This window comes from Hyperolius riggenbachi, chromosome 7 (assembly GCF_040937935.1).
Source record: "Hyperolius riggenbachi isolate aHypRig1 chromosome 7, aHypRig1.pri, whole genome shotgun sequence".
In the NCBI taxonomy this organism is placed as follows: Eukaryota; Metazoa; Chordata; class Amphibia; order Anura; family Hyperoliidae; genus Hyperolius; species Hyperolius riggenbachi.
The window spans coordinates 99,083,206-99,109,037 of record NC_090652.1 but is presented as its reverse complement, the minus strand read 5'-3'; the positions used below and the strand labels follow the sequence as shown (position 1 = coordinate 99,109,037).

Here is a 25,832-nt window from a genome sequence, read left to right as displayed (position 1 = left end):
GTGCATTCCTCTGTTTTCCTTCTGTCTTGTACAAGAGTCCAGGTCCACTTTACTGTAAACCGGAAGCTACATTCTATACAAAGGAGAGGCTCTGGATCCTATAGTCTTTCCTGTCTTCTCTTCAGCGCTGTCCCCCGTTCACATGTGCTTCCTCGGGGAGCCCTCTTAAACGATTGTGTCCTCTGCTTGGCCAAATTGATCCGGCTGGTAGATTGCTGGCCAAACAGTGGTTGAGAGCTGTGGTACACATGCTGGATTATTGACTGAGACAGTCATTATTGGCCACCTCAACCGACTTTAATCTAGCATGTGTACGGGGCTTAAAGAACAACTATCAAAGAAACTGTTCTGTATCTGCAAAACTGTTTGAGGCTTTTTATGCTGCTTAAGGCCTGGAACCCAGGAGCGCTTTTCTGGGCGCTTTGTGATTTGAAAAGCTAATGCAATGCTATGGGTGTGATCCCACTTGAGCGATGCAATTTTATAAAAATCACCCATAGCATTGCATTAGCAAGAACTTTTTCTAATCAATAGGGGTTAGAAAAGACTTCTAGTGAGTGTCCTTCCTCTTAATAATCTGCCATTGCTTGTGCATTTATCAGTGATGATGACCTGACGCCGTATGACATGAGTGCTGACACTGAGTTGAAGAAAAGCAAAGCTCCTGCCTACATTCGGGATAGTATGGAAGGTAAGATGAAAGCTCATTTTGAATTTTTGGAATATTGATCCAGTTAGACGAGTACATTACATGTTGTAATGAAGTCTCCCTTCTATGTTCCCAGTGCTGTTGTCAGATGACGTGGAAAAGCTGGAGGTAACAATGACTTCTTTGGCCACGCTGATCCGATCCAACCCATCTGCCACCAAAGAGGTACAGAGTGGTGCCAACACACACACACTCACACTGTCTGTCTGTCTCTTACTCACTCACTAGAATGTGATTAAAGGACAACTGAAGTGAGAGATATATGGAGGCTGCCATATTTATTTCATTTTAAACAATACCAGTTGCTTGGCTGGACTAGTGTCTGACTCTCACCAGAATCAAGCATGAAGCTAATCTTGTCAGATCTGACAATGTCAGAAACACCTGATCTGCTGCATGCTTGTTCAGGGTCTATGGCTAAAAGTATTAGAGGCAGAGGATCAGCGGGGCAGCCAGGCAACTGGTATTGCTTAAAAGGAAATAAATATGGCAGCTTCCATATCCCTCTCACTTCAGTTGTCCTTTAATTAAAAAAAAAAAAAAAAAAGCATGTAGTTTTTTTTTTTTTAGTTTCCTTTAAGGTAATCTAGGGAGGTCAGAAGTGTGAAATATATTGTGACTTGTGGAGGAGAGAAGGAGATAGGAGAAGCTGACATGAACAAGAGAGCATACTACAGGCCAGAAAACTAGCTGTCAAAAGACATTGCATATTTCTAGCAGAGCCTTAGCTTATCTGAGCCTGTGCTGTCTCTTTTGCATTAATTTCAGTTCTTTTGTGAATGTAGGGATGGAGTACCTGCGGGGAGGGACTTTACGTCAGCCAACCAGGATGAAGTGACCAGTTTTGTTCACAAAAATAAATTATAAAAAAACACATGAAAGATCGTGGGGAAATAGAGGATGTCTAAGCACCCAGGTGACTGCGGTATATCCTTCCTGTTGGATTTCCTATAGGGATCTATGGAGAGGGCATTGTAGAGTAGGGAGAGGAGGAAATCCATGAGGGGGTATTTATCTGTAATCTCATGTTACCTGTGCATTTCTTATATCTGCATAACCTATCTTGCCATACAGGTCAGCGCAGAGCTTGCCAAAATCCTCCTACATCTTGACGACCGCTCAGGTGTGGAGAGCTTTTTATTGCTGAGGTTTGCTGCTCTGGTTGCTGTCACAGTGATTGATCCTGTTGCGGTAAGGCTACATTTCACCAACATTAATAACCATATGATAACTAAGAGACAAACAGTTTGCAGCCAGTTATTTCACGAGTCGCCCTGGAACTGAATTGGAGTGAAAGATAAACATCCATCTCCCTCTCTCTTAATGCAGGTGTCTCAATATCTTACTGGTGAATTCTACTCCTTAAACTACAATTTGCGACAGAGGATGGATATATTAGATGTAAGTACGCTTCAGCATTGCATGATGACATTATGAGTTTAGTATTGGCAACCTGCACCATTCTATTGTGACAGCCAGTGGCGTAGCAATAGGGGATGCAGAGGTTCCGACCACACTGGGGTTCCTGGACCAGACGGACCCACTTAAGGCCCTCCTTCATCCATCTTATTAGCTTTTTACTCTAAATACACCATCTGATACTTCAGCTGTCCTTGGTAGGTTTGGTTCTCCATATCAATTGAGTTCCTGGGACCCCATGTACAATTTGCATCTGGGCCCCAAGCTCCTTAGTTACGCCACTGGTGGCAGCAGTTCATCAGCATAGACAGTACTACACAATCCTTTTTGTTATGTTTTTTTTAATGTTCTCATTAGGGAATTGGAAGCTAAGCGTAACTGTAAAAGCTGTATTGTTTATATGATCAGTTATGGAACACCTTCTAATACAATCAATTCACATCATCCTACAAGGCAGGGTCCTTGGTGGTGAACAGCTTGTTTTTGTACAAGGCTTTACTAATACCAATCTTTTGTCACATCCTGCCAGACTATCTGAAAGATCAAGTAGAAATCAAAGGGGCAGAACTACGTGGGAGTGACTTAACGTGATGGGCGGAGTAAGTGGGGAGAACCATTTCCTTAGCCAAAGTGCACTGCGCGGCGGAACACTGGCCGAGATTGGTCGGTGGCTGCTGTACACTTGCTGGATTCTCTGCACAGGCAGTTATCAGCTGCCTCGGCCGAGTTTCATGTAGTGTAAGTACAGAGTATTACACTCTAGTTTATGTGACCACTGTTTCGGAGCACTGATAGAGTGCAGGTAACGCACACAGACAGACGGCTGGCTCATGTCTTCTGACTTGTGTGATCTGATTCTGAAGTCTTGCCCCTTTCCAATCTTCTCAGGTTTTGGCAACCGCTGCTCAGGAGCTTTCCGAGTCGCCGGCCACAGATAAGCCTGCAGCACCTAAAAAACAGGCGGCAGAATCCAGCTGTCATTCTGTAGAGGCCTGCCAGGACCATTGTGCTGTGGACTGGAGGAAAATTGTGGAGGAGAGGATAGCAAGCAAGACCAAGCGCTTTGCTAAGGTATATGTATGGAGTTATTATTATTATTGATTTACATAGCGCCAGCATCTTCCGTGGCGCTGTACAACAGCATACAGGGTATAACAATACAAAATAAACAATACAACAGTTGATACAAGACGAGTGGATAACAGCTAATGCAGTGAACAAATTAACTACAGATTTATGCACAGGGGTGGGAGGTATGAACACCCATTGCACAGCATTGTGAGACAAAAGGGGAGAGAGCCCTGGCCAAAAGGCCTTACAGTCTAAAGGTTTAAGGGATACGACAGTAGGTAAAGGGAAACTGTGTATGGGGTGGTAGAAATGGTGGTCAGTGGGCAAAGTGTCCTACGTAGGAGTAGTCACTAAAATAAAGTCACATGAAGACACAGTGCCTTAAAGGAAATCTAAAGAGAAAAAAAATCAGTTTAACTTACCTGGGGTTTTTTTGCAGCCTCCCGGAGTCATCATGCGCACTGTCCTTTCCGAGACCCTCCGGCCAGCAGCGGTGACCCCCCCCCCCCTCAAAACTGCACGGCCTCACCGTGTTACCATGCATGGCAGTGTTCTGCGCAGGCGCAGTCTTGGAAAATTGCTACTGCACATGCGCACAACACTACTGCCAACTGGAACACTATCAGGGTGCGTGCTCGGGGTTGCGCATGCGCTGTAGCCTCCAACTGGCCAGCTTTAAGGGGTCAGCGTGGGCTCAGGATGACTCCAGGGGGCTTTATTGTGACTCCAGGGGGCTCTATATTTACTATATTGTGATTCTAGTGGGCTGCAAGAAGCCCCTGGTAAGTTAAAGAGAATCTGTATTGTTAAAATCGCACAAAAGTAAACATACCAGTGCATTAGGGGACATCTCCTATTACCCTCTGTCACAATTTCGCCGCTCCTCGCCGCATTAAAAGTGGTTAAAAACAGGTTTAAAAAGTTTGTTTATAAACAAACAAAATGGCCACCAAAACAGGAAGTAGGTTGATGTACAGTATGTCCACACATAGAAAATACATCCATACACAAGCAGGCTGTATACACCCTTCCTTTTGAATCTCAAGAGATCATTTGTGTGTTTCTTTTCCCCCATCCACTGAAGTTTCAGGCTGCTCGTTTCTTCCTGCAAACAGCTTTGCCTTTGTCTGTAATTCCTCAGTATGTGAAAGCCCAGCCAGCTCAGAGGATGATTTATCCAGCTTGTAAAAGATAAGAGAGAAGCGAGAAGCTTCCCTAATCTAAATAATACACAGGCAGTGTGCATAGAGGGGCCTGGAAGGGGGAGTTCATAGCAGAACCACAACCCTGAAGAACTTGGCAGCCTTCCAGACACAGGCCGACAAGTCTGACAGGGGAAAGATACATTGATTTATTACAGAGACTGTTATAGTAGAAAGTGCTGCAGTAAGCCAGAACACATTAGAATAGCTTTTGGAACTTGTAGGATGATAAAAAAACAGGATGCAATTTTTGTTACGGAGTCTCTTTAAACTGATTTTTGTTTCAGCTTAAAGGAAATCGGAGACCAATTTAAAAAAAAAAAAAAGTTTTAGACATACCTGGGGCTTTCTCCAGTCCCAATGCACACGGATCGCTCACATGCCGTCCTCCGCTGCCTGAAGCTCCAGTATCGGGTCTCGTTAGTTCTGCAGTTGCTGCCAGTCTGCGCAAGAGTAGTGCGCCCTCTACGTATCTCTCCGGTGTTCACGGATGGAGAGATGCATAGAGGGCACACTTCTCTTGGGCAGACTGGCAGAACTAATGGGACCCGATACCGGAGCTGCAGGAAGCGGAGGACGGCGGCATGGGAGCGGTCCGTGCGCATAGGGCTAGAGGAAGCCCCAGGTATGTATAGAACTTTTCCCAGAACGTCATTTCGGACAGCACCCCTGGATGAGACTTGTCTCCCTCCCCACTGTGGACAGGAAACTGTTAAAAGAAGAATTTGCATAAGCAATAGGCAGCCACATATAAGATACTACACCTGCCACAGTACCTCAGTTTAGTTTCCTGTCCCGGACGGGATGCATGGGAGAGGTCTCCAGGAGTGCCATCCATGTCAGGCGGCAGGGGCAGCGTTTTCCAGGGCTCCAAGCAGCACTGTTCAGTGAACAGTCGGAGCCCTGCAGCGTGGAGGAGGCTTCTCCATTGGAGGCAGCAACTTTATGCGCGCAGGTGCGTGCATTGGAGAGAGTTCACTTCCGGTTGAACCGGAGGTAGTCACGCGCTGGCGTCCCGCGTGATCTGAAGTCTGAGCCGGGCGGCAGGGGCCGCGGCGGTGATTAGGAATCGGCATACAGCTGATTCCTTAAGGTAAGAAGCTGATTAAGCATATGTTTAGACGGCGGGGGCCGCATGCATAATTGGATCAGCTGCATCAAATCAGCAGCACAGGTATAAGTTTGTAGAGTCCATGATGCACTCTGGTTTGTGGCTGGGATCATGGAGGACGCCTCTGGGTCAGCTCCTGCACAATCTGCTGAATCTGCCCAGGATCCCTCTCTGGCAAGTAGATGTGATTATGTTTCTTCTGCTTGGCTGGATGTATGTTATGTATAGAGGGATTTGTCTAATGGCTGGCTATCGTTTATTATGTTTTATACCCCAAAAGACATAAGACTGAGAAGGTTGAAAAGTCTGAAAAATCTTCTACTCAGTCCAGTCAGCATGGATTGGCAACTCTGAATGGAAATTGTGCCAGTATTGTACAGAGAAGGTCCACAGCAATAGGAAATTAAAGATTCTGCTATTGCTTCTACCGCCTCAGCTGCTTCAGATGGGCCTGGGACTAGTACTGCTATGGCTTATCTACCTGTTATAGCTAATCCATCATCTCCTATGTTGTCTGCACCTCTAACTATGCCTCCTGCTTCCAAGAGACATAGGCCTCTATTTATTGAGCATTCCTGCATGCGGTAATGCTCAAAACAGCTGACTTTACCCACCATTTAGTAAAGTGTGCATTCATAAAACCTGTGTCCGCATGAAAATTTATAATTCCTGAGCAGGTGCGGGAAATTAACACCTTGTGCGGAGATTATCACAACACAGGTCACTGAAGGCTAATTCATAAAAATTAAAGCAGGCAAATGTGAGCAGAGAAACCCTGGCTGTTTAGAGAAGGCGATAAGCCAGCCATAACAGGCAAGCTAATGGAGAGACAGACCTCCCAGGCAGCTGCAGTGAGAGCAGAACAAACTGCATCCCAGAATACCCAGGCTGTGTTTTTAACCCCTTGGGTACCTGTTTTCAGATAACTTTCACATCAGAAAGCCTGCATGTGTAACATTCTTGAAGTTCTTCTAAGCTGCAGCAATTAAATAGATTGTTTAACCCCCCTGGCGGTTTGCAAAAAATCCGCCAGGGGGCAGCAAATCTTTTTTTTTAATTTTTTTTTTTTTTTTTTTTTCATGTAGCGAGACAGTCTCGCTACATGATAGCCGCTGCTCAGCGGCATCCCCCCAGCCCCTCCGATCGCCTCCGGCGATCGGAGATCAGGAGATCCCGTTCAAAGAACGGGATCTCCTGGAGGGCTTCCCCCGTCGCCATGGCGACGGGCGGGATGACGTCACCGACGTCGTGACGTCAGAGGGGACTCCGATCTGCCCCATAGCACTGATTGGTCAGGCAGCGCACGGGGTCTGGGGGGGGGGGCGGCCGCGGCGAGAGGAATTGCGGCGGATCGGCGGGTAGCGGCGGCGATCAGATGCTACACGCAGCTAGCAAAGTGCTAGCTGCGTGTAGCAAAAAAAAAATTATGCAAATCGGCCCAGCGGGGCCTGAGCGGTGCCTCCCGGCGGCATAGCCCGTGCTCAGCACGGGCTTACCGCCAGGGAGGTTAAAAGAACTAGACAGATTCAGGGCAAGGAGAGGCAATTTAAACAAAAATGCACATGTAAAGGAATGCTGGGGCTGCCTCATTTATAGTAACTCTCTCTGCACAGAGAAAATGTATCAAACTAGGAGGAAGATTTGAGTAAAACTGACTAAGGGCCTTTTTTTCATTACTCTGCGAGTTACGATTTGATTCTGATCACGAGGTACGTTAAACTAATGGAAACTGCAGCAGCAATTTCCATTAGTGCAATCTGATTGCGATGCGATTTGGACAAAGCACAATCGTCATCCTCCTGCATTGTATGCAGTTGAGCTGTACTATAAGTATAGTAGCGCAATCGCATAGTGGAAATTGAAGTGCGATTGGGATCGCAAATGCGGTTGCGATCGCATTTCATAGTAGAAAAGAGCCCTAACCGCAATGTTTTTTTCCTGAATTAATGAAAGACTTACTAATAGGTATTAAGTCTGAGCAGAAATCTTTGACACCTTTGGATCAAATGTATGAGAGTTTGGCGGATCCTCATTCTCTGCTTATTCCAGTCCATTCTACTCTTAAGATTAGTATTAAGGAGTGGGATAATCTAGGAAAAGTTTTTTTTTTTTTGGCCCAGATCATTATCTAAATGTTGTTTTTCTCCTGAAGATCAGGGTTTTGGGGAACCCCGCCTAAATTAGATCCATATTTTTCAAGGGTATCAAACAAAACTGACCTACTTTTTTGAGGATTTCTGGGAAATTTTGAATGATTTCCCTAAAGTTTGGAATGCTTCCAATTATCTAGTGGACGCTTCAGATGATACGGTTAAACTTATGGCCAGAACTACGGCATTAGTTAATTCAGCCAGATGAGGTGTATGGGTAAAAACTTGGAATGATGACAATTCTTCAAAATCAAGTTATGTGGTGTACCTTGTGAAGGGGGTCTGCTGTTTGAGTCAGTTAGACAACCCTCTAGACAGAACGGCAGACACACATTAAAAGTATTCCTGTTAAAGGAATTCTATCGATTCACATATTTTCAATTGACACAGGAATTGTTTGGGAAGTGTTGCTAAGTACTGGTGTATACATTTTAGTAGCAACCTCTTTGTTTACTGTTATCAAAATGCTTTCAAACTTTACTGACAAAACTGACTCTGAGCCATGAGGAGAGGGGAAATTCCCCTCACACTTGATCAGATAACTCTGTGACAGAGAGAACAGCTGCAGCTTCTGTGTCCTGTTTCGGACTGAAGTGTCTGTGGAGAGCAGAGGAAATGTAACTAATTGTTACAGCTTTTCATACTGTTTTTTGCTTTCAGAGTTTGTTTGATATTTGCTTTCTGTAGTCCGATATGCAACTCTGGCTGTGCATTGAAGTAGACACCCCTTCTGCAATTGATTTGTCCCAATATAGCTAATCCTACCCTCAGTAAATTACAGCTTTTGCCTCTGATATTTAACATGAAAGGTAGGAAAATGTTTACACAGCAACTTAGACATTATTTGTACATTGTCATTTTAGAACACTTGGGTATCGATAGTATTCCTTTAAGAAAGGACCTTTTCAAAGTAAACGGTCCTTTCGTCCCTCCTTCTAAGAATAAGTCAGATCCCTAGTCCTCTAAGGGCAGGAGATGGGCTCTCTACAAGTCACAGAAGCCTAAGGGCCTGTTCAGACTGCACACGTTTCCAGCTGCGTTTTGGAAACGCGTGCAGAAGGCCAACACGCACGACATCAGACAGTGCATAGAGTGCACTGTCTGATGTTCACACTGCATGCGTTCCGGACCTGTGCGGTCCGGGAACGCATGCTGCACGCAGATTTAGCAAAAAACGCGCGGCTGTCCCATTCACTTTTCAGTGATGGGCTCAGCCACGCAACGCATGCAAACGCGGATGGCGTGCGTTCGTACGCGTTGCGTTCCGCATGCGTGGCCGTCCGCGTTTGTAATGTGAACCAGCCCTAAGTCCAACTTCACTTTTACCAAGAAGTCAGATAAGCAATGACGCTAGTATTCCAGTGAGATGGAGAATTGCAAATTTCAAAACATGGCAACTACAGTGCACAAAATATTGGTTATTTAGGCTTCTTTCACAGTGGGACGTTACAGGCGCAGGTTAGAGCAGCTTGTAACGCAGCCCAGCTCACAGTAATGAAAAATCAATGGGCTGTTCACAGTGCCCACGTTGTGTACACTCTAACGCTGGACGTTTAAAGAAAGTGCATCATGCTGTGCGTTATACACGGTTTTAGCCGCATTAGACTGTTTGCATATGCTCAATAATGTGTGTTTTTTGTTTTTTCTTGCAGGAGAGGAGGGGAGAGTCCGCTGTTGTGGCCAGCCACATGACTAATTAATATGCACTGCAGTGTTAACTTCCTGGAGCGGCCGCTTATTAACTGGCAGGACCACGTGATGCGGAGTTTTCCGATCACGTGCTCTCCACAGTCTTTTGCCGCATGCGACGTTTTCGTCCGATAGTAAGCGTCAAAAAGTACGCATTACAGACCCATCAGGAGACGCATAACGTGGCTCTAAATAGCATCCAACTTCAAAGCTCACATGCGTTGCGTTGGGGGCACGTTATGTGACCTTAGCGTCGCATCTAACGCAACGTCTTAGTGGGAAAGAGCCTTTAAGGTGTTTTTTGTTGGAGGGATACAGAATAGAGTTCAGCCAGCCTCCTTTTAAGAGCTTTTGCATTACTCCCCGTTTGCAGGACCAAATAAAGTTTTCAGCCCTACAATCGAAAGTCCTTTCCTTGTTTAGAAAAAAAGGGTAATTCGAGAAGTACCGAAATGTCAGAGGACAGGGATTCTATTGCCCTGTGTTTTGTCTAGTAAAGGAGCTACAGGGAAATTATCAATTCATACTAAATTTAAAGAGTCTAAACCAGAAGGTAAAATACAGAAAATTCAGGATGGATTTGATCTATTATTCATCTCTTACAGAAGGACGATTTCCTAGCCTTTCTAGACTGAAAAGATGCGTATCTTCAATTACCGATACATCTGACTTCTCAATAATGCTTAAGGTTTGCCATCCAGATGGAGGAAGAGGTAAGAATGTATCAGTTTAATGCTTGGCCCTTTGGATTATCCTCAGCTCCAGGGTTGTTTATGAAGGTAATGTCTGGGGTTCTAGCTACACTTAGACAGAGAAAGGTTAACATTTTGGGTTACCTTGATTTTCTGTTTTGGGGGACATCTCCCAATTCGGTAAGAGATCAGATTGTTACGACAATAGTCTTACTACAAGATCTAGGTTGGATCATTAATTGGGAGAAATCTTCCTTAATTAAATCCTACACAGATTATACATTTGTTTGGGCTATTTCATTAGCATATCAGACACAGGGGGAGCAATTCAATTCTATCATGGCTCATTCCACAAGAGGAATTTCGAGTTCTTGGGCAGAGGGGGCAGGGGCCTCTATAGATCAGATTTGCAGAGCTGCGACCTGGTCAAGTCACAATAAGTTTGTAAAGCACTATCGCCTTAATGTATCTGTCTCTGCAGGTTATCCTTCAGAAGGAAAGTTTTGCAAGCTGTGGTCCCACCCTAAGGTTTTAACTCTTGTATATCGTCTCATCCAGGGGTGCTGTCCGAAATGACGTTCTGGGAAAGACCACTTTACTTACGGTAGTCTTTTCCAGTAGTCATGAGGACAGCACCCCTGCAACCCGCCCTTATTTGGGTAGGAAAGAGAAATAAGTTTGTGTAAGCATCATTAAATGTCCGTGTCATCTTTTTATTAACTGAGGTACTGTGGCAGGTGTAGTATCTTATATGTGGCTGCCTATTGCTTATGCAAATTCTTCTTTTAACAGTTTCCTGTCCACAGTGGGGAGGGAGACAAGTCTCATCCAGGGGTGCTGTCCTCATGACTACTGGAAAAGACTTTACCGTAAGTAAAGTGGTCTTTTTTTTTTTTTTTTTTTTTCATTGGTCTCTGGTACACTTTAAATAACCCTTTATGCTTCCCATCAATGATACAGTTGTGATTGTACAATCATACTCCATCTACGTAGTAGGACAGACTAAGTAAATATACTGTGAATGGATACCTTAAGTCAGGGGCCTCAAACTCCATTTACCTGGGGGCCGCAGCAGGCAAAGTCAGGATGAGGCATAAGGAATTAAACAATCGCGGCTCATCGCCGCCTCTGCCCGCCCCTCTCACTCTTCCTTCAGAGAGGTGCGGGCAGAGGCGACGATCCGTGTGGCGATTGAAGTCAGGAGGGGCAGAGCTGAAGCTGAAAGCTCTGCCCCTTCCAGGAAATGCCGGCGGATTGCCCCCCGGGCGATTTGGGGGCTCTGCAGCCCTCGTTTAGCGGTGGGGATGCGGCAGATTACTTGGGAGCACTGAAGCGAACTATAAGGAAGCTTTTGCCGGCGAGGGCCACAAAATATTGTATCGAGGGCCGCAAATGGCCCGCGGGCCGCGAGTTTGAGACCCCTGCCTTAAGTAGTCCCTCATATTACATACAGTTGTGTTCAAAATTATTCAACTGAAATTGAGTGTTTTGGCCAGTTTGACATTGATTTTGATCATTTCGGTCATCTTGTTTACAATTAAATCAAAGAGGCGCTTGTAAGTCAGACAAATATAACATAACATTTATAATGAAATAACCACAAATGTCTTTTCTGTGTTTACATCATTTTCAGTTTTATTCAACCCCCAAGTGACATTCATTCTTAGTACAACATATTTTTCCAGTTCTAACAGCTTTTAAACATGAAGCATAGCTTGACACAAGTGTCTTGCAGCGATCTACAGGTATCTTAGCCCATTCTTCATGGGCAAAAGCCTCCAGTTCAGTCACATTCTTAGGCTTGCGCACTGCAACTGCTTTCTTTAAGTCCCACCAGAGGTTCTCAATTGGATTTAAGTCTGGTGACAGCGATGGTCACTCCAAAATGTTCCAGACTTTCATCTGCAACCATGCTCTAGTGGACTTGGAGGTATGCTTGGGATCATTGTCCTGTTGAAAGGTCCAACATCTCCCAAGTCTCAGGTTTGTGACAGACTGCATCACATTTTCATTCAATATCTCCTGGTACTGAAGAGAATTCATGGTACCTTGCACACGCTGAAGCTTCCCTGTACCTGCAGAAGCAAAACAGCCCCAAAGCATGATTGACCCCCTCCCATGCTTCTTAGTAGGCAAGGTGTTCTTTTCTTCATAGGCCTTGTTCCTCCTCCTCCAAACATAGCGTTGATCCATGGGCCCAAACAGTTCTAATTTTGTTTCATCAGTCCAGAGAACACTATCACAAAACATTTGTGGTTTGTCCACATGACTTTTGACATACTGCAGTCGACTCTTCTTATTCTTTGGAGACAGCAAGGGGGTGCGCCTGGGAGTTCTGGCATGGAGGCCTTCATTACGCAGTGTGCGCCTTATTGTCTGAGCTGAAACTTCAGTACCCGCATCTGACAAATCTTTTTTCAGTTCCTCAGCAATCACACAGGGACTTTTCTCCACTATGCGCTTCAGGTAGCGCACAGCAGTCGAAGTCAGCATCTTCTTTCTGCCATGACCAGGTAGCGTTTCAACAGTGCCCTTTGCCTTGAATTTGCGAATGATGCTTCCTATCGTGGTATGTTTAACATATTTGCACTCTTATTATAGCCATTGCCCTTCCTGTGAATAGAAATCGCCTCTTCTCTTGGACCATTCTCTTGAGTTCACCATGTTTGTAAACACACCAGTAAATGTCTAGAAGGAGCTGAGTATCAGTCATTTTAAATCTGACTAATTGGTGCTTATTATGCTTTATTGCTGCTCGTTAACATCCACGGGTGTTTTCAATACCTGATCGAAAACACTTGAATGAACCTGAGTGGTATTCTTTAAGGGGTTGAATAATTTTGTCAATGAAGAAATCACAAAAAAAATATTTAATACTGTATTACAAAAACAATTGATGTCATTTTAGTTGCATTTGGTTCCTTAAAAAGTCCTTGTAAGATTTCATTCTGATCTGAACACAATTACAAATGTACACTAGATTTCCTAAAACCATTGACAGCATTGGGGGTTGAATAATTTTGAAAACTGTAGATGTGGTTAGATTGTACATTCAAGATTGTATCATTAATGGGCACCGTTACACATGCACAGTGACCTAACTGTTCATTTACTATCTGCAGGAACAACCAAAACCCACCCCGACCCCCGCCCCGAACAGATTCCACGCTGTTGCCGGCCACTTTTTCTTCCCACTTATGCAGAACTTTGACAGGTGAGATCACTGTTTATATTTATAGAGGTGATGGGATCTAAAGATGTCCATAAAGCATTTAGCTGTATAGACACTTGTTTTTATTGATGTTTAATTAAAAGAGCTTTATACATTTGGGAGTGCCAGCCTCCATCTTTTGTACATAAACCATTTAGAAACATCCAAGAGAAGCCTGAAAAATGCATTGTTGAAGTCAATATTTTTATTTCACTTTAGTTTTTTGTTTTTTTAGAGACTCAGAGCTTAAAAATTAAATATTCTATACATACCTGGGGCTTCCTCCAGCCCCATCCACTCCGATCGTTCCCACGCCGCCGTCCTCCGATGTCCGCATGTAACGATTGGTGTTAGCAAGTACAACGTTCTGATTTATTTGGTGATCTGCAGTATCACCAAATAAAGCAGACACTATATCTGATTTATATGGTGATCTGCAGAATCACCAATAATACAAATATAGCAACACTAAGGCATACCGTGACCTTAGTCACACTTTATTGTACTGAGTGTAGTGATTGGTGCAAACAGTAAGTACTGACAGATTTGGCAATACCTCACCAGAGGAGCTGGTGGCCCCTGTCAGTACAGTGTACACCTCACCAGTGACAAGGGCTCACTGGTGAGTAGAATGGTCGGACTAATCGAGTAGGCAACAAACAGGCAGATACAGTATAGAATCGGAAGGCAGAGAGGAAACGGTTAACAGGCAGAGTCGGCAACAATATCAGATGGGCTAAAGTACAGAATCACTGAGCAGAGGGATGTAACGATATTCAGGCAGGGTTGGCAACAAGATCAGATGGGCAAAGGAACAGAATCGCTGAGAGTAAGAATAGTCAGAACAAGGCAGAGTCATACACAGATAATAAACAGTATAATGCACAAATCCTATCACTGTGTGAAATCCCCAGTTTTCTCCCGGATCAAAGCACACCGGATCTAACTAAGGTCTGAGCGCTAGCACGAAGTGATCGCAACAGCAGACAAGTTGCCACTGAATCCGCCGTGCTTAAAGAGAATCTGTATTGTTAAAATCGCACAAAAGTAAACATACCAGTGTGTTAGGGGACATCTCCTATTACCCTCTGTCACAATTTCGCCGCTCCTTGCCGCATTAAAAGTGGTTAAAAACAGTTTTAAAAAGTTTGTTTATAAACAAACAAAATGGCCACCAAAACAGGAAGTAGGTTGATGTACAGCATGTCCACACATAGAAAAATACATCCATACACAAGCAGGCTGTATACAGCCTTCCTTTTGAATCTCAAGAGATCATTTGTGTGTTTCTTTCCCCTTGTTCTCATGCACTGAAGTTTCAGGCTGCTCTTTTCTTCCTGCAAACAGCTTTGCCCTTGTCTATAATTCTTCAGTATGTGAAAGCCCAGCCAGCTCAGAGGACGATTTATCCAGCTTGTAAAAGATAAGAGATAAGAGAGAAGCTGCCCTAATCTAAATAATACACAGGCAGTGTGCATAGAGGGGCCTGGAAGGGGGAGTTCATAGCAGAACCACAACACTGAAGAACTTGGCAGCCTTCCAGACACAGGCTGACAAGTCTGACAAGAGAGAGAGAAGTTGATTTATTACAGAGATGGTGATAGTAGAACCTGCTGCAGTAAGCCAGAACACATTAGAATAGCTTTTGGAACTTGTAGGATGATAAAAAACAGGATGCAATTTTTGTTACGGAGTCTCTTTAAGAAGCGGAGGAGACCCCCGAGGCACGCCCACCGCACTCAACCAATCAGAAGCGGTGAGCGTGCCCTCTGACGTCAGCTGACGCGTCTCCTCCTGGCATAAAGATCCTGACTGTGAGCGCACGCGCTAATGCAACCCTGTGAGCAGCAGAGACACCTGTCCTTGGCGTGCTAGACGCCCGAGGTGCGGGGAGACTGGCAGGCAGAGAACCAGAAGCAGCCGCGGTGGTAACGCCAACTGATGGAAGTGCAGGGACCCTGTACCGGCGCTGCAGACATCTGAGGACGGCGGCGTGGGAACGATCGGAGCAGATGGGGCTAGAGGAAGCCCCAGGTATGCATAAAATCTTTTTAATTTTTAAGCTCCGAGTCTCTTAAGTTCAACCCCGGTGTTCATATTTGTATACTTGATTTGAATTTTTTTTTTGTTGGTTTCTTGAAAATCTGGTTGTTTCTAACTAGTATTGCATATGATTTGTGTGCCCTGGGTAGTATTTTATTAGTTGCCCACCTAGGTGGGACAATACGTAATTGTGACTACCTGGGACCATTAATGATAGAGGGTGGCCTGTTTAGCCATCATCTCCCAAAGACCAATAAACGGTTGCCCAATATTGGTCCACTTGAGTGATATCTGAATTATATCATCCCCATGAAGAGATCAGGCGCCCCAGGGGCCATCTGTCCATTTGCTTCTGTTTCCATAGCCGTTTAGAAGCGCTGTTTGCATAACACTTATGAGCAAAGTGTGCTAAATAAAAGTATCCCTCTCGTATCAGTAGTTGTGCATATGTATTGGTACGCTGCCGGTGAGATGGGTGCAGGGTGAGCCGAATGACTACTCACCCTTCTGCCACTTCAATCTCCAGGCGGCGTTAAATACCGTATTTTTCGGACTATAAGACGCACTTTTTCTCCCCCAAAAGTGGGGAGAAAAAGTTCCTGCGTCTTATAGTCCAAATGCAGGGAATCCCAGACTTAAAACCACTGACAAACAGCTGACCCGCCGCATGTCGGGATTCCCTGCACTCCTGTGGTCTTGGATCCTCCTCGATGTCACCCTCAATGTTTGCCAGCATGTCCTTTGTGTTGCCTCTTTGCCCCTCGCTGCACCATCGTCATATAATTAGCGGCAGAAGCCGCTCGTATCAAACAGCAGACTGTCCCCATTGTATACATTATCAGTCTGCCTGTTTGCCCCTCGCTGCGCTGTGTTATGTAAATCAGCGGCAGAAGCCGCTCGTATTAAAGGGCAGACTGTCCCCTGTATACATATTCCGTACACCTGATTGCCCCTCGCTGCGCTATGTGTAATGTAAATCAGCGGCAGAAGCCGCTAGTGTCACTCACCGGACATAGCGTGCCTGTGGCGAACACTGACTCCTCTCTCACTCACTCCTTTCCCCAAGTGCCGGTACTTCATAGTCGCGTCATTACACACGTGGTCACGCGCGACCACGTGTGTAATGACGCGACTATGAAGTACCGGCACTTGGGGGAAGGAGTGAGCGAGAGAGGAGTCCGTGTTCGCCGCAGGCACGCTATGTCCGGTGAGTGATACTAGCGGCTTCTGCCGCTGATTTACATTACACATAGCGCAGCGAGGGGCAATCAGGTGTACGGAATATGTATACAGGGGACAGTCTGCCCTTTAATACGAGCGGCTTCTGCCGCTGATTTACATAACACCGCGCAGCGAGGAGCAAACAGGCGGACTGATAATGTATACAATGGGGACAGTCTGCTGTTTGATACGAGCGGCTTCTGCCGCTAAGTACATGACAATGGCGCAGCGAGGGGCACACAGGCAGACAATATATGTATACAATGGGGACAGTCTGCTGTTTAATACGATCGGCTTCTGCCGCTGATTTACATGACAATGGCGCAGCGAGGGGCAAACAGGCAGACACAAAATGTATACACTGGGGCCAATCTGCAGTTTAAAACTTGGGACAGCATGAGGATACTGGGGAGAGGAGGCATAAACTTGGGGGCAGCATGAGGACACTGAGGAACAAAAGGAGGTCACTGGGGGGCAGAAGAAGGAAACTGGGGGGCAGCATGAGGACACTGGAGAACAGGAGGAGGACATTGGGGCAAAGAGGAAAACACAAGGATGACAGGAACAGGACAGTAATTGGGAGAACATCTACAAGATGCTCCTGGACCATAGACGTACCAGGTTTCGTATATATACATATATATTTTTTTTTTTCCTGGTTTTTACCCTCTAATCCTAGGTGCGTCTTATAGTCTGAAAAATACGGTACTATTCCCCCCTCAGAGTCGTAGCAACTCTGAGGGAGATGTCACCCCAGACTTCTCTTACGTGCCGCACACACTATAGCATTGCTGCCAGGGCCGGATTTGGACTTCCCAGTGCCCTAGGCACACACACACACACACACACACACACACACACACACACACACACACACACACACACACACACACACACACACACACACACACACACACACACACACACACACACACACACACACACACACACACACACACACACACACACACACACACACACACCCTTTGGTAAATGAAAGATCACAGACCAATTTTACCCCCTTCCATGTAGCATGAGAGCCATACCTACACAGTCTATTCTATGGAGCTGAACTCCCCATCAGACAGAAATCTTTGCAAGATGCTTCACACAAAGATGCTGTACAGACACAAAAGATCTGTTACTGCCAAAGATCCATTCCTGCAAATTGCATTCATAGTCTGAGATCTGCAGATCATCATACACACCTTGTTTAACTGACATTCATCTGCAGATCAATCATCTGCAGATCTGAAAATCCATCCTGGTGGATCTGATCTGCAGATGAATGTCTGTTAAACAAGGTGTGTATGAGGATCTGCAGATATCATAGACTAAGAATGCATTTTGCAGGAACGGATCTTTTGCAGATACTGATCTTTTGAATGTGTACAGCATCTGTGTGTGCAGCATCTTGCAAAGATTTCTGTCTGATGGGGAGTTCAGCTCCATAGAATAGACTGTGTAGGTATGTCTCTCATACTACATGGAAGGGGGTAAAATTGGTCTGTGATCTTTCATTTTCCTAAAGGCTCATACACACATCAGACCATAGTCTTTTTTTTAAAAAAATGAAAGATCACAGACTATGAAAGATCTCATAGACTATGAATGCAATTTGCAGGAACGGATCATTGGCAGGAACAGATCTTTTGCAGATACTGCTCTTTTGTGTGGCTGTACAGCATCTGTGTGTGCAACATATTGCAAAGATTTTTTTTCTGATGTGGAGTTCAGCTCCATAGAATAGACTGTGTAAAGTATGGCTCTTATACTACATGAAGGGTGGTAAGATTGGTCTGTGATCTTTCATTTTCCAAAGACTATAGTCTGATGTGTGTATGAGCCTTAACGATCACTTGTTTGCAGGAGGAAATGCCTGTTTTAGTGACTTGTGTATACCTATGAATGTTTTCTCTCTGAAAAATGATAAATGATTGTTTTTCCTGTTAGAGCAGTGAGTCCCTAATGCCTGGTACGCACCAGATAGATGGGTTGAATCGATTTTCTGATCACTTATACAAAGTCGATTAGAAAAATGATCAGAAATCAGATTAGACCTGTCAGAAATAATCAATTCGAACTCATCTATCTGATGGAAGCACGGTGGCGTAGTGGTTAGCTTTCTCGCCTTGCAGCGCTGGGTCCCTGGTTCGAATCCCAGCCAGGGCACTATCTGCAAAGAGTTTGTATGTTCTCTCCGTGTCTGCGTGGGTTTCCTCCGGGCACTCCGGTTTCCTCCCACATTCCAAAAACATACGGATAAGTTAATTGGCTCCCCCTAAAATTGGCCCTAGACTACAGTACTTACACTACATAATATAGACATATGGCAATGGTAGGGATTAGATTGTATAAGCTCCTTTGAGGGACAGTTAGTGATAGAGATATATATATATATATATATATATATTTACTCTGTACAGCGCTGCGTAATATGTCGGCGCTATATAAATACTTAATAATAATAATGGCAAATTGCATGGTGTGTACCAGGCATGAAGTAGCAGAGCGGCGTTCATCTCCCTCTCTGCTCTTCTGTAATCACAGATCTGTTGCATCTATTTTATAGTATTTATTGTACTGATTCTTTCACAGGTGTTTTTTTTTACTGTTTGCCAACACTGTACAAATAAATATATATATATACATACATACATACATACATATATATATATATATACACACACACACACACACACACACACACACACACACACACACACACACACACACACACACACACACACACACACACACACACACACACACACACACACACACACACACACACACACACACACACACACACACACACACACACACACACACACACACACACACACACACACACACACACACACACACACACATATACATATACAGTGTTCTCCCCAGGATCAATCAAGTGGGGGCGCCGCCCGGGTAAAATCAATTACCGCCCGGCTGCCTGCGGTCCCATCAGCACGTGGCCGGGTATCGCACTGGGTTAAGTAGCAAAAACCAGCGCTGCTCCCGAATGTGCACAGAGCAGCGCTGCAGAGTAGCATAGTCGTCATCCGTAGCGTGTCCGTCCCCCTCCTGCACATACAGGCTCTAGCAGAGAAGTTTTCACTCACTGCTCCTCGCCGTTCGGGTTATCCTGCTTGCCTGTCACCGGCTCATATGTATGATGCCCTCTGGTGGCGAGGCGCCACAGCATAGCGACATAGATGTGAGCCGATGACAGGCAAAGCAGGGGAATGACAGGCAAAGCAGGGGAACCCGAACGGCGAGGAGCGGTGAGTGAAAACTTCTCTGCTAATAGAGCCCGTATGTGCAGGAGGGGGATGGACACGCTGCTGATAAGGACTACATTCTGTCTGCTACTCTGCTCTGCCGGAGGATGTTTGAAAACTCGGGGGGGAGGGGACATTAACACATCAACTCACTGAGCTGAGATTGTGTTAGCACGATTCTGCCCGGCATTTGGCTGAGGGGGCAATCGGGGGTCAGGGTTGCACTACAAATATGTCTGGGTCACTCGGGGGGGGGGGGGTCCAGGCTGCTATGGATCTCATGGCTGGAGCAGCAGATGAGTCAGTGGAGCTGTGAGAAGCTACATGCACAGCTTGATGATACTCCTGACACTGACATGCTGTTGTAGCAATGTGTTCAAAATAAGAAAGATGTCATCAATGCTGTGTGCATACCTGAACCACAGATATACCAATGCAGTGTTCTCCCCAGGATCAAACAGGTGGGCGGCCCTGGTAAAATCAATTACTGCCCGGCGGGCGGGCTGCGTTCCCAGCTGCCATCACCGGCCAGCTATCGCGCACGATGCTCCTGAATCTGCACAGCTCTGTGCACGAGATCTCGCGCTTCCCGGCGAACTCGAGCACTAAGTCTCAGCGGTAGTAAGAGGCGGGACCAGCGCCCGAGGCTAAGCCGACAGTCTGTCATCGTACACGGACACTACTGTCAAGCCTGTAAGTATCCGCATCCGCCACCTACCCCCCTAATGTGCAATGTGCCGCCGCCCCTATACTTTACCTGTCCGTGTGCACCGCTAGCTCCAGGCTGCGTCCATCATCCATACACATGCCCCACGTGGCTGCCAGCCTGCATATGGGCGCATGTGTGGGACATAATTAGAGCATATTTTATTTTCCACACCACCAAATTTCCCCGTGCCGCCCCACCCGGCTACTTTTTCATGCCACCCGGCTGGAAAAAAATCCTGGGGAGAACACTGTATATATATATATATATATATATATATATATATATATATATATATATATATATATATATATATATATATATATATATATATATATATATATATATATATATATACACATATACATATATACATATATATATATATATATATATACACATATACATATATACATATATATATATATATATATATATATATATACACACACACACACACACACACACACACACACACACACACACACACACACACACACACACACACACACACACACACACACACACACACACACACACACACACACACACACACACACACACACACACACACACACACACACACACACACACACACACACACACACACACACACACACACACACACACACACACACACACACACACACACACACACACACACACACACACACACACACACACACACACACACACACACACACACACACACACACACACACACACACACACACACACACACACACACACACACACACACACACACACACACACACACACACACACACACACACACACACACACACACACACACACACACACACACACACACACACACACACACACACACATATATATATATATATACACACGCACACACATATATATATGTATATATACATATATTTTTTTTTAATTTTTAGTGTATGTTATTACTTTTGGTATACAAAACAGAATGTAACAATACAAAAGTATACAACAGTACATTTGCAATTATAATTATAGAGAAGTTGTCTATCTCATACTACTGCAGACAGTACTGCTGCCTTTAAATGAGCCAGCAAGGGGTTTTTAGCTTAGAAGGGGCTGTCATAAATCTCTCTAAGGAAAAAAAAAACACCTTATCTTTCTGTTTAAGATTTACAATCCAGGGGGAGAGAGGAGAAGGAATGGCTCAAGTCATTAACAGAGTCTGACCAGTCCAGCAATACATTGTTTAGCCCAGCTTGAGTTGTAAAGTGGAAATAATTCTGTTACCTACTGGATCAGAAATTTTGTCTACATTGTGATCCATGTTTCTCTCACCCCTGGCAATAAACTGAAGCTTGTATCATCGCACACCAGCACACCACGAAGTAAGGAAAATACACAGAGCTCTGGAATTCTGACTGTGTGTGCAGCAAAGCCGGGGCGGCTTCGGAGCAGGAGAAATGATTTATTTTGACATGCAGCCTCTTATCTCTCTCAGATCCTGCCGCCCTTTAATCCTTTGGATTTTTTTCCGCCCTAGGCCGTGGCCTCTGTGGCCTTTGCAGAAATCCGGCCCTGATTGCTGCTATAGCGGTGCCTAGTTTCAGCACTGAGCGCAATGTACCCACTTCAGTAGCTGTAACTGATTTTTCATATGCTGTTTTTTCCCTAGGAAAAAGATAAGCCATACCTAGCACAGCTGTCCCACAAAGTCGAGGAGGGAGGAAGTTCTACACGATGTCTATAGCAAACATTTTTAAACTTTATTGACTCAGGTTAAACCCCATACAGCCATGATTAAAGAGACACTGAAGCGAAAAAAAAACTATGATATTATGATTTGTATGTGTAGTACAGCTAAGAAATAAAACATTAAGATCAGATACATCAGTCTAATTGTTTCCAGTACAGGGAGAGTTAAGAAACTCCAGTTATCTCTATGCAAAATAGCCATTATCTCTACGACTTTCAAAGTCGTGGAGAGGGCTGTTTTCTGACTTTTATTATCTCAACTGTTAGTTAACTATTTACTTTTCCTCTGGCAGAGGAGAGGTCATTAGTTCACAGACTGCTCTGAAAGAATCATTTTGAATGCTGAGTGTTGTGTAATCTGCACATATTAGAGAATGATGCAATGTTAGAAAAAACACTATATACCTGAAAATAAAAATATGAGCATATTTTCTTTGCTGCTAATCTTCTAGTAATTATTCATAGTACACAACCAATTCATTTATATCATATATTTTTTTTCGCTTCAGTGTCTCTTTAACCAGTTCCTGTCCCAACTACAGTATAATCACATCATTGCAAGTGGCTTGTGAAAGCCACATGACGTGATTATATGTTTTCCCCTTTATATGAGCACAGCGTGCGTGCTAGCACGCACCTGGGCTCATCAACCCCCCCTCCCTCTAACTTCACTAATAAGGGATCCCCTCCCAGGTGTCCGATCACCCCACGCCCGATCCCCTGTAATTACAACCCCCCCCCCCCTCCATGCTGCGATCGGGCAGCATGGGGAATTTGCTAAGAAAGCTTTCACCTAATCTTGATGCTGCAGCGGCGATCGGCTCCCCTCCATTCAGTACCGCTAACAGCCTCTATGTGCAGAATGGATCGGGTCCCGGCTTACTGAATGGAGGGGAGCCGATCGCCGCTGCAGCATCAAGATTAGGTGAAAGTTTTCTTAGCTTCCCTGTGCTGCCGATCTCTGGGGGGGGGATCAGTTAAAAAAAAAAAAAAAAAAAAAACACGGCTGCTCGGGGGGGGGGGGGGGGGAGGGGTTGGGGGGGTGCTGGGGATTGGTGTAAGTTTGTGATCAGTAAAAAAAAAAAAAACGCTGCTGGGGGGGGGGGGCTCTAGGGGGCGGGGGTTGAGGCAGTGCACAGGGAGCAACACAGGGTCAACAAGGGGAGGGAGGGGGTAAAGGGGCACACACGCACCTGGCTATGGAGGGGGGGGGTGAATAGACACAACCAGACAGCTTGGGGGGGGGGGGGGAGGGGAGGGGTACTAAGGCCTGGTTGGGGGGGGGGGGGGGATCAGTAAAAAAAAACACAGCTGCTCGGGGGGGGATCAGTAAATAAAACACCGCTGCTGGGGGGGTTAGGGGGGGCACGGGGAGCAACACAGGATCAACAAGGGGGGGTAAAGGGGCGCACACACACACCTGGCTATGGAGGGGGGGGGGTGAATAGACACAACCAGACAGCTTGGGGGGGGGGGGAATAGATAAATATCCACATCTGGCTAGCTGGGGGGGGGAGGGGTACTAAGGCCTGGCTGGGGAGGGTATCCAGAGGCACATCTGACCAACTGTGGGGGAGGGAGGCGTATGTAGGTGCACATCTGGCTAACTGGGGGGAGGATCGAACTATAAAGTAGGAAAAAAATAACTAAATAAAAATCAGACACAAAATGAAAAAATTCATTTTATTTCCAAATAATTTATTGTCATCATACATTGTACTAGGATTGAATTTTAAATGGTGAAATAACCACATCGCATGGAAAAATAAAATGTGTGGGTTTAACTTACAGCAGCAACTTTTATTTTCAAACTATAATGGCTGAAAACTGGGAAATATTGACTTTTTTTCATTTTTTACCCCTTGTTCCCTTTAAAATGCATAGAAAATAATTTAATTCTTAGCAAAAAGTACCACCCAAAGAAAGCCTAATTGGTGGCAGAAAAAACAAGGTATAGACCATTTATGTATGATAAGTAGTGATAAAGATATTGGCAAATGAATGAGAGGAGTGTGAGATGTAGAAAATTGCTCTGGTTTTTTAGGGGGAAAACCCCAGGGACGCGAAGTGGTTAAAGGACCACTATCTCGAAAATCTTTACAATAAATGTAAACACACACAAATAAGAAGTATGTTTCTTGAAGAGTAAAATGAGCCATAAATTACTTTTCTCCTATGTTGCTGTCGCTTACAGTAGATAGTAGAAATCTGACAGAACCGACAGGTTTTGGACTAGCCCATCTCCTCGCGGGGGATTCTCAGGGTTTTGTTTATTTTCAAATGCTTTTAGTGAATGGCAGTTGCTCTATCAAACTGCCAAAACAGTGGGCATGGAAACAGGCCAGCATCATTTGTATAAATCTTTTTCAGGGAATGCTTTTGTAAAGAATGTAGGCCTCGCTGAGAATCCCCATGAAGAGATGGACTAGTCTAAAACCTGTCAGTTCTGTCTGATTTCTAGTACCTACTGTAAGTGACAGCAACATTGGAGAAAAGTGTTTTATGGCTCATTTTACTCAAGAAGGACATACTTCTTATTTGTATATGTTTATGTATATTTTAAATTTTAATGTTTTTCAATAGTGGTCCTGTTAAGGACCAGTGTATTCAAAACATGTCAGTTATCTGGCTGTATGGGTTTTAACCTGGCTCAATACAGTTTGAACATTTTTGCTATAGACTTTGTGCGGAACATTTTCATTCTTATGGGTCCAAGTCGCCTGGTTCCTGTACTGTCTTTGCAGTGGAGGTAGAGCGGAATTCACCTTATCTCTACGTGTCCCACAAAGTCATTTTGCAGCATGCCAGATTGCTAAATGAGCAGTGATCAACAAGAATTATTATTCAGCACTTCCTGCCTCTTCATTCCTCTCCTCCATAGAAGAGAGGAATGCTGTACATGAACAGTGTGTCGGTACAACACTTGCTCCAAAAACTAACAATAGTTTAGGGATACAGAAGTAATTTCTACAAGTCTAGCAGGGTAGTCTAGCGATTCGATTTAGATAGCTACAGAAATTTGATCAACTGGCTAATTATATAACCTGGCTGCTATTGACTTGTGTATAGTCACTGTGCAGTGTATAAACTATTGATTTTGATGGAAAATGGAAGTCAAGTACAATTGCATGTAAAAACAGGGAACACCAAGAGCCCCAATAGTGTAATTCGTACTGGACAAGGTGGCAATAAGTTTGTATTGCTAAATACTCACAAGTCAGGGTCACCAGCAGGCAACCACTGTAAAGGCAGGTGGGGAGATTGTCCTGACCCCACTCAGGATTAGTAAGTCACTCTCTGTAGACAGGAAGAAAGGGTAGCAACCCTCCACCAAGGGTGGACTCAAAATTGTATACAATGAACAGAGGCGCTAAAAGTATAAGATTAGATTAAATGAGCTTAAAAACCAACTTAAATGGCAAAATTGAAGGAGGAAGTGGTGGTCTTACCTCCCTCAAGCAGACACGACAACGACTGCGATTCAGACAGTCAAACACATTTATTAGGAAGTCCAAAAAGAAATGCAACGCGTTTCGCAGGTTCAACCCCGCTTCATCAGGCAATATAGGGAGGAGTATCAAACAATCTGCACAAGGATTCAAATTACA

The 25,832-nt window shown here is 44.8% G+C and overlaps 1 protein-coding gene across 6 annotated transcripts in view; it reads left to right on the top strand.

Annotated features, from left to right (window-relative positions):
- TELO2 (telomere maintenance 2) overlaps positions 1–25,832 on the top strand; it is a 70,738-nt gene that overhangs the window by 29,051 nt on the left and 15,855 nt on the right. For all 6 annotated transcript variants that reach the window (XM_068244439.1, XM_068244444.1, XM_068244440.1 and 3 more), the window contains 6 exons: positions 603–691; positions 786–874; positions 1,784–1,900; positions 2,039–2,110; positions 3,017–3,199; positions 13,166–13,257. In XM_068244439.1, the coding sequence (XP_068100540.1) occupies positions 603–691; positions 786–874; positions 1,784–1,900; positions 2,039–2,110; positions 3,017–3,199; positions 13,166–13,257 (642 nt within the window). The remainder of the gene's footprint in view (positions 1–602; positions 692–785; positions 875–1,783; positions 1,901–2,038; positions 2,111–3,016; positions 3,200–13,165; positions 13,258–25,832) is intronic.